This window comes from Haemaphysalis longicornis, unplaced genomic scaffold, assembly GCF_048455015.1.
Source record: "Haemaphysalis longicornis isolate Haplotype H1 unplaced genomic scaffold, Haemaphysalis longicornis Haplotype H1 scaffold_3, whole genome shotgun sequence".
Lineage (NCBI taxonomy): Eukaryota > Metazoa > Arthropoda > Arachnida > Ixodida > Ixodidae > Haemaphysalis > Haemaphysalis longicornis.
In genome coordinates, this window is record NW_027526335.1 from 87,931,148 (window position 1) to 87,941,557 (window position 10,410).

Consider the following 10,410-nt stretch of genomic DNA (forward strand, 5'->3'; position numbering starts at 1 on the left):
GTTCTTTGTTTACAACGAGAAATATTCAGTACAGTTTCCTCTCTCTCTCTCTCTCTCTCTCTCTCTCTCTCTCCTCTCTCTCTCTCTCTCTCTCTCTCTCTCTCTCTCTCTCTCTCTCTCTCTCTCTCTCTCACCGTCCGCACAAGTTTGTTCCCATGCAGCATGATTGCTCATTTCTCCATACAGGACGCAAATGTGTTTTTTTCGATACCCTGCACTGCATGGTGGCAAAGCATCGCGGTGCCCAGCGTTTTAACCAGGTTTCTTTGCTTCCTGTTAATACTATAAACGTGTCTGAGGTAAAAATAAATACGTTGATCTCGAAAAGAAAAAGAGAAACGCAAAAAATAAGAAAGAAAGAAAGGAAAAGAAGAGACAAATAAGGACTGGTTTGAGCTTGTTCGTAAGGCATTGTAACAAGAAAATAGCGATAGGACAGGTGAAGACAAAGCGATTAATACATTCGTGGGAGGCTCTGTGGTACATTCTGGTACTTTGTAGTACTTTATATTGGTACTTCATTGTGCTTAGTGGCACAGTGATAATTCGGGGTATTTTTCGGGGTGATTTGTGATAGTGCCAGGTGCTTCTTCTAGTCGCTTCGTCCTCGTCTGCCTTACCGCTGTTTTATCGTTGCTACGAAAATTATATTTTTTTGTAAACGGATGCTATTTTATTTTACTTCTCCCCAGCCCTTCAACACTGAATTAGCAGAGACCAATCAGCGCGTATGAGCGTGCCAGGTTAATTGAGGTAACGACAAATTTATGTATCCCAAACAGCCCTGACCCTCGGGCCGATTTATAATAGTGGCGTTTATTCATTCATTTATCCATACGTTGCGTCTCTCACTGTCGCGTCTAAAACGGTAACGGCATTTGATTGCCTGTGCTCCTACATTTCTGCACTCCGGCGTTTGTAAATATCGCTAACGTGGCTGGTTTGTGCTTATTTATGTGTATGTCTAGCATGGCTTTGATCCTTTGAATACATCGGTCACCTTTTTAATGTCCGCTTGAGCAGTTACCGCATTTTTTTCGCGTGCACCAGGACACATTTGGAACCGTGCGCGGGTTGACATCTTCAAGCGCGGTCGTCAAATTGTAGACAACGTGTACTACAAGCCCTCTTCACCAAAGTACCATATCTCTCTCTCTCTCTCTCTCTCTCTCTCTCTCTCTCTCTCTCTCTCTCTCTCTCTCTCTCTCCCTCTCTCTCTCTCTCTCTCTCTCTCTCTCTCTCTCTCTCACACACACACACACACACACACACACACACACACACACGCACTCACTGACTCACTCACTCACTGTCTCACTGACTGGCTGACTCACTCACTCACTCACTCACTCACTCACTCACTCACTCACTCACTCACTCACTCACTCACTCACTCACTCACTCACGTGGATACACCACCACATTATAATTAAGTAAAACTGCCTTAAATTGCTCTGGTGAAACAATTCACCTCATTACTTACCGACAATAGGAGCCAAACAAGATAGGCCACCTACCCTTCATTTTCCTTCATGTCGTAACAAAGTGAAGAAAATGACGCAGGACGTGTAAGGAAGGATACGCTATGGTTGTACTTGATTTTTAGTGAGTTCATAGGCGTGACCTGTAAGCTGGCATACCCGCACTACCCCTTCCTAGAAGACTGTTGCTGGCTACAATGAGAACATTTCGGGTGTGCAAGCCAGCTGCCTAGAATAGTTTGGAAGGTAGCTTCCCCACACAGTCCGAGGGACACTTCTTGCTGCAGCATTGTTCATTTATTAACTGGTATATTCGACCATGCGTCAGCTACCATGGCAGTGCTCGTGCGCTACTGTGCAACTCCTCCTCCCCACGTTCACGCATATCTGGGAACATCTCCTCCTTACTGGCGGAAAATAATGCGTTGACCAACTAATTAACCCCGCATATAGCCACACGAGAAACGCTTCCCCACGAGGGTGCTTTCGCGTTGTGCCTACGCAGTCCGCCATACGCCTCGAGATTCGCGATCGCTGCGCCGCCTGCCGCCGCTTCTCCGCGGCGTTTGCGGGATTGGCGCTGCGTGGCTGATAGGTGGTCATGCAGTGTTTTGGTTTTCTTTCGCTTCTATTTGCCTTTCCGCGCTCTAAACAACTTTTTATGGTGACGTCTGTAAGCTAACTGCACGTTTAGGGCACTTAAAAAAACAGCTGCGTCTTGGTAGAGCGCTCTAACGCCAACAAGAGCTACCCGGGGAGGCGGATCTGCGCGCTTCTTGGCCGCTCTTGCGGGCGTCGGCGATGGCAGCAGCATATCACCGCTGTCACCTTCGAACACGTCAGCACAAGTGAATTCTATTTATTGTCGCCTCGTTTAGACCTGATATTGGCACTGTAAAAGGTTGGTTCGTTTTGCAGCGCGGACAACAAATGCGGCTTTGCTTCGAATACGTACGTCGTAGAAAAATATATTTCGGGGATGTGATAACCCAATAGCTGACAAAAACTTGTGCCTTTTATGGGAATATAAGCCATGCGAAAATATTAAGTACGGAAAAGAAAATGTTAAGTCAGATATGTGCCCACTCATGCCTTATAGTAAGAACCAAGGTATATGTTAATGAAACCACGGGAAAATGAATGGTCTGCAAGTAAGGAATAAATAGAATAGTACGGGAATAATAAAAAAAACGAGTGCAGCTTCTGAAATGCTAAAGACGTTTGTTTGAGCAAGGTAGTATTCACCAGACCAACTAGATGCGAAATGCACTGATATTTCGCTAGACATGGGCGGGGGGGGGGGGGGGGGGGGATGAGGAGGAGGACGCTCAACTATCGTTGTTTACAAATGCGGAGCGAAATCAACGAATGAACGTTTTAGTAATCACACACACAAGCTGCGTGTTCACTTTTCGTTTGTTTTTCGCCTTGAAAAACGGCTGATCACTCGGCGGACTCATTTTTTGAAGAATACTGGGTAGGCAGTTCACAAGCGATACGAGGTGTCGTTGGAAGAGTTGATTGATTGATTGCAGGGTTTAACGCGCCGACGCAACGGAGACGATGAGGCACGCCGTAGTGGAGGGCTCCGGATTAATTTTGACCACCTAGAGCCTTAACGCGCGCCGAAATCTCGTACACACGGGCTCGTTGGAAGAGTGTCGTATCTGATAAGGGTCTCTGATTTCGGTTTATACTAGATTCTGCAGTCTCCCTGTGTCATGACTCATATGACGGTGTTTCGAAGAAGAGTTTGGTCACGGACGCGGATTACTCTTTAAACCCATCTTCGCGCTTCTCGTGGAGGATAAATGTAACAGATGAATCTTCGCGAGCGCTCACCTCGCTCGGGACAAGACGACCCAGCAATAAATTTGTCGTCGTGTGCTGACTCCGGAGTGTAATTTTGCATTATCAATGGTACTTCTTTGGTACAATGTTTGTGAAATTTATGCCGCATTAGCTTGTTCATGGTACTGATCAATATCTGATATGTGATATTGGCAGGCGTAACTTGCGTGCTGTCAGGTATGAGTGCTCCGCTAGATTTTGTAAGTGCACAAAGTCGATTTACATCATAGTGTGTATGGCCGCAACATGACCATCGGAGGAAAGACTGCTTACGGAGACACAGTCACTAAATTTCAGGGCAGCGGAATTGCAATCAGCTGCATGCAAATGCTGGCTTCGGGACGCCGGCCTGTGACACACGCCTGGCGCTCATATAGATCTCACTAATATCGCGTCATAAACGTTTATACTCTCGTGAACATACCACGCTTGCAAACAGAGTGCCTGCTCCACGTTATTCGGTATTTCGAACGCGGACAAACGGTAAATCGCTGTCTTGAACGAGCCCCAAAAGCAACGGCGACAGGGGGGAGCGGGCCGGGGACTCCCGCGCCTGCTTTCGAAACGGGCCGCTAGGGGGATTTCAGTGGCGCCCCTACAGGCCGCGCTCGAGGCGTATACACCGCCTCGATCCCCTCAGACGTACCATATCGGGTCATCGTGTTGAGCGTACGTACAATTCACGTTGGCTTCAAAAACCCCGTGTTGAACGGTTTCTATGTTCTATGAATGTAAACAATGACAGCACGAGGAGGTGTATTTTTCTTGGGCTTTTTTTTTTTCACCTGAGATGTGTTTCTTCTTCGCAGAATACTTTCGCCGCCCGCGTCCTACTTGTTTATGGCGATTCTTCGACATGAGCTACTGAAGCATTTTCTAAGACGCATATTTACAAGAGTTGGCTCAGTCCACACGTTTAATTTGCTGTTAATGACAACCATTTTGTTTACCGCGGAAGTACCAAAAATACGCTATTTGGGTAGTGCTTTTCATATACAATAAAATATTACGCAACATACGAGAAAGTCATATGCTCCTCAAACAAAGCATCCAACTAAGGTCTATTCCATCTATTGAAAGAAAATTTACCAAAAGCTTTTTTCTCAAGGCCAATCACGCACAAAAAAAGTTAGAGAAAGATAAAATTTAGATCAGTCATTAATATAAGTGCGCAAAAACCATGAAACACAGGTGCCTTTTTGCCACAACGAACAGCAGATATTGCAATGTAACAAAAGTTGTTGCATTGTAAGTATTTTCGAATAATTATAAATTTATCGGCCTTGATATTGAGGTCATGGAGCTGCTCGCTCTTTAATTCTCTCGATTTGAACAACGTCTGTAATTTATTGTGGGCACGAGTGAATCCCGACATTGAGCAAGTAAGATGTGGTTGTACTGTTTCGTCCACTTAGTCCTGACATGGGCTTGCTGCATATAAATAATTACGTCATGGAGGCAAACGAGTCAGACAAACACATGCATTTCCTTCTCTTCGAGTCGGCAACGAAAACATCGTGCTTTCCGGTAGCCACATCCCGGTATTTTTAAGTAGCTGCCCTCGCAAAATTTGTAAATCAGTTTTCTCCGCATAACATTCCAGCCAGGGTGCCTGTGTTTAATTGCTAGACGCATTCGCAGTGTGATGCTTACTGGTGTGTAGCAAATGACAGCGTTCGCTACTCGCGTATTAATTGCTAATCACATTGTCTAATTGATAATCAGCGTTCTTGCTCTGCTGCTACCTGCTAACATGGATTTAAGGCCAGTCAAATTGCCTACGCACAACCTTCCCCCCTAAATATCCTGCATAAAATTGCACTTGTTTTATGAAAATAAAGTCGTTTCATTCATTCGCTGGAAGCCTGTGTGTGTCGCTCTTATGCAATTTTGAAAAAAAAAAAACGTTGTTTAGGTTGCTACGAGTAAGCTGCGCCTCCGTGTCATGAGAGAGAGCGCCTTGGTGGAGCATGGGGCCGTGGGAAGATGTTACGAAGGTTTGGACGTCATGTCTTGGGAGAATGATTGCTTACAGTGTTTCTTTTGCTTTTGATCTCGGCTTTCTATTATCGCGTATAGGCTTAGTGTAAGCCACAATGTTAACGTTTGATGAAACACTGCTCGATTCTACTCTCAGTTAAATTTCCCGTGAAATCTTCGAGTGACAAAATTTGTACCGAATGTGCAAAGTGAGGAACGTACTCAATAAAAAAGTCACAAAACTTAAGCAACTGCAAGCGAGTCTACACAATTTCAAGCATACTTTCTCCGCCTTTCATGTATAGTATAACAACAACGAGTTCATGCCAACGCAGATGACCAGCTGGGCACTTCAATTTTAAACGCACATATATGAGCCCCACCTAATCAATGAAACGTTTAATAGAAAACAGTACCCTAATTTCTCTATTGGTAGCTTCTGAAAACGGCTTGGCCTCATGAAATTCAATGCGCACTTGTACTGGTTGTAAGTCGCATGAAGTTGTCAGAAGATGTGAAAAGGAACTGAACCAAGAGCCACCCAATCCATCAATATCTGTCCCGTCTAGCTTAACCTTATAAGTTATTGAATTCGACTCCGTACAGCTGCTTGCTCCTATTTCAGCTTCTCCGTTTGACTGCAGGCGGCCTGCTTTAGTAAAGATAAATGCGTATGCAAACAGCAGTTTTTTTTCTCTCTCCTGAACCCTGCCCGCTAAAACAGCTTTGTTTCTTAGCTTCCCAGATCTCTTCGTGTCGAAAAATGGGACCGATGCAACGTCATTGAGTAAATTGTTCTCCTGTAGAACCCGACCTAAATGTTTCTGGCTCATAAAGATTCACAATTTCATGTTAAAACACATAATGTAATTGTGGTCATCAACACATTGACTGACAGCTTTAATCCAATCACTTGGAAGGTGAAGAGTATAGTTCGTGCGTAGACACTCAATTTTTTGTCGTGCCTTGAGCGCTGCAGTATCCACTCATTGTTAGACGGTACATCGATCGATACAGAGTGGCCTGGCCATGCTCAGTTTAAAACAGACGAGGTGCCACGAACAATAAATTACTCAATCTGCCCACGTCTAAAAAGGGGCGCGTAACACCCGCGCGGCGTGTGTAGAGCGAGCTAAGCAGATATTCCGCATTCCACGCTTATCGACGAGGGTGCGTTTTGCGCACGGCGCCACTTGCATACGAAAGAGGTCGAAACGTTTTGCGCCGCGTTTTCCTCCCCGGGCAGGTCCCGGCGGTGAAGTGACCTCATTACATTGCGCAAATGGACCACCGTGTCAATTGCGCTGATTCTGAAACTTTTTTTCGTTTTTCGTTGCATAACCGAGCCGCTTTACAACGCAGTTTGACTAGATTTGAGCTGCTCTTCGAAACACCTGTCGACTATCACTTAGTCAGTGATGAGGGAGACGGGTTTCCCACAGTTTGTTCAAACGCAAGCGTTGGAGTTCGACACTGGTAAACAGACTAAATATAGGTCAGAAGACGAACAACGACGAAAAAGGGCGCATTCACGCATAACATTATGCATCGAAAATAGCACGAAGAAGGATAATGACAATTGCTTATTTTCAAGTTCCGAAATGCCCGAAACTCTGATAGATGAAGCCAGAAAACCCTGTAACAAAACGTTTGAGTTATCGCGGCTTCTACGAATTCGCCTTTGTTTCTACAAATTCTAGGTACGAGCTTTTAGATTGGGAATTAGGTTGGCAGTAGAAGTAGCTTTATTCTCATCGGGATCGAAGGCCTCTTGAGAAGAGAGGTCGATTAAGGGCGACGATACATTTGACGAAGCTCAGTTAGGCGAGCTGATGCGGGATGAATCACTTTTATAACTTTTAAAACATGAGCTCCAGTCTTAGTTCATTTGTTGTTGTTTTTTTCTTCCCGACCTAAGATAACCGGTCCCCGAACACGAGATAATCCCACCTTAGCAACGGTGCCACAAATCAGGACATCTTTCACGCACCTTCAAAGTTTACACTTCTAGACTTCTGAAACATCCTTGGATGCCTTTTGGGGGTGCTACGGCTTTGAGTAAAAGCTCCTGACGATAACCTACCCTTGTCTTTTAACGCTCATTACAGGCATTCTTGGGAAGAGTGCCTGTAATCTTCAGCAACTGAAGCTTAAAACAACATTTTGTATTTTGTCCACGAACACAAACGGTGGCGATATTTATTTGCAGGGAAACTCTAAACGGCGGTGTAAGCTACAAATTCACATGCATTCTTTTTTCATCCTGCGTTAAGTATGCCCATGCCAATGACATCTCATGGTACGTTTTTTGCGAGAAAAGAAGTTGTTTTTCCGCAAATTTCAAAGGTGCTTAAATAGTTTACTGCGCTCTGAGTGTAAAAGTTTTCTGACGCTTTCTTTTCTCTTCTGTTTATTTCCTCCTTTATCACTTTTTTATTTGAAAACAAGGGGGCTTAAGAATTTTATTTTCTCATTTTTTTATTTACAGCAGATGTGTTCCAATCCCTTCTGACAATTCCGACTTTTTTTCACTCGGAATAAGAACTCGTGTCTTTTTTCGTTAAATTTGGCATCGGTAAAGTGCACAAGACCCATCAAACTAGACGACTTACTGCTGAACGTTTTTTTTTAATTGCCAATTCACTATGAAATTCTATAATACAGCGTCGAGGTTTTACTGACCCATAACGAGTTTACCCTGCGTCCAGCAACGCAAGCAAAAGAAAGGCCACAGCAAGGAATTGTGGCGGAATACTAAGAGTTAAAAACCTAAAAAATTGAATTAGGCTGATATAGACAGCTTTTGAAGATTATTATTTAAGTATATAACTGCTTTTGGGGCTATTCTAAGTGAGTGACGTGTTCGATCTCATATATCCAAAGTTTACCAAGCTGTTTTAAAGGGGTCACTTCGGGTTAAATTTCTGCTATTTCCTAAACTAGAAGCCACGATAACGAATCAACAATTGTTTTACACTGTGCTGCGCTAAAAAGAATTCACAGTTCTCCCAACTGGCGGAGCTATAACGGTAATTCTTTCCACCAGGACCTAAAGGACAGTCGGAAGATTAATAGCGACGCTCACTAACGAGGTTACTTTGAAGCTTACTAACGATGCTTACTAACACAAGCGTCGCGTGGATAAACAAAATGGTGTGCAATTTCACCAGGTACTCACGGCTGGCAACATCCTGGCACCGGCGCTGTCTCTTCGGTTCGTCGTGCACAACACAGTCAGAGGAGTAGTCCACTCGAGTCCGGCGAGTTCAGCGCGAACACGGTGGACAGAGCGTCCGTGTAGGCGGTCAGCACAAACGGAGAAACGGGTGGGCGTAAACCTTCTCCAATAGGCACCGGTCCGATATCACTTCAGCGCACGCGTTCAAACAAGGGTTCGTCGTCGGTGGGGAGGGGGTCCGTTGTCTGTCGGGTAGGGCGGTGCGCCGGTGTTCGTCGTCGTCGTCGTCTTCGGCGTCGTCGGAGGAGAAACGTGCACGCCGCAGTTCGTCCGCCGCATCCGCGAGGATCAATGCCAAGCCAGCAACTATTTCACCCTGAACTTGTTCTAGATTTTATACGACGGGCGGGCTCGCCAAGAGAGGGGGGACTAGCCGTGACCTTGTTTCCTTGTCTGCCGGGGCCTGGCCCTCCCCCAAGCGGCGGCAGCATCGGCCGCTCGCTCGAGGCGCCGCAGACAGCCGCCGCCGTGTTTGGCATGCCTCTGACATGGGGGCCCGAGAAAACAAAAACAAGCTACCCCAGGAGCCGTGGGACGACGCCGGGTCGCCGGGAACGCGCTCGTGTCCGCACAAACCTCGTCGTCGGAAGGAGACCGAAACGGACGCCGGCTCCGGCGGCTGGATTGGTTCCCGTTCCGGGATGTGCTCGTTGTCACTGGCCACTCGCCGTGCGACAGCAAAATTGCGGGTTAGATCAGGTAAACAACGAGCAGTTAGCTCCCCCCCTTACGTATGTGAGATGAGTTGGCTTTCTCAGACATCTGCTTCGCGCACACGTGGGCCTGAAGGTGTGTTTGGTTACGACACGAGACATGATTCTACATCAACTCGATTCAGTTGAGAAGGGGCATTGCGGTTGCTGGATGAAAAGCTCTTCATACATCTCACCCAGGACACGAATGATACGATTTCAATACTCAAGCCAGAAACAACCAACGCGTGGCTTGCGTGCGACTCGCTCGCCCTCCGCAGAGACAATGGCATCTAACTTAGTGGCACAGCTTTCTTTCTCACTTCTGTAGGGCGTGCGACTTTGCAGCTTAGTGCTTAGGGGGTTCGAGTTTGTGTGACTTTTTTTTTTTTTTCGTTATTCTCATCCACCTTATACACCACACCACCGAAACAACCGGATGATGTTGCATCATTCCCCATATAAACAGCTGACTTTACTAATACCTGTGCTACACAGTCGTTTTAAAAGCCTTCGGAAGGCCGTTAAACCGATTATCTATCGAGTGCCCCATTGTAAATTCATATGGCACAGTTATGGGCGAGAGTCCAATTGTCAATCAAAAGTTTCCGTGTAGCGCAGGCATCAGAAAGTAGAGGCCGTGGTTCTTACAACTTGCTCTTAGCTCAAGATTCCACAGTGAGTGCTTCGTAACGGACAGTTTCTTCCCGGGGAAACACTGCCGGTGCTTTTATTTTTGCATAACCGATATTACAGCCGCCGCGGTGGCTCAGTGTGTAAGGCGTTGTGCTGCTGAGCCCAAGGACGCGGGTTCGGTTCCCGGCTGCGGCGGCCGCTTTCGGCGCGCGTTTAAGATCCCCAGATGGTCAAAATTAATCCAGAGCCCTCCACTACGGCACGCCTCATAGCCCGGGTGCAGCTTCGGCACGTGAAACCCCATAATTTGTTTCTCTCACAACCAAGATTGCCTGTTCGTTGGATAGAAACAAGCACATTTGATTCGATCTGGCGATTCAACTGACGCAACGTTGCTGGGAAAGCGCGCATAGGATCCACTAGGGTATATTATCCATTAGGACGCAGGCCACAGCTGATTTGCCTTTCTAGTGGTATGTGAGTGGACAACGCCGTGGAACTCAGACATGCCAAGGAGACGTTACTCTCCCTG

General features: G+C 46.2%; 1 protein-coding gene across 1 annotated transcript in view; it reads right to left on the bottom strand.

Annotated features, from left to right (window-relative positions):
* The window catches only part of LOC144173321 (uncharacterized), a 64,707-nt gene extending 55,847 nt beyond the window's left edge, over nt 1–8,860 (bottom strand). Inside the window, exon 1 of the mRNA XM_077701804.1 lies at nt 8,491–8,860. Within this exon, the coding sequence (XP_077557930.1) occupies nt 8,491–8,502 (12 nt within the window). The 5' untranslated portion in view covers nt 8,503–8,860. The remainder of the gene's footprint in view (nt 1–8,490) is intronic.
* Nucleotides 8,861–10,410: the final 1,550 nt, after the last annotated feature.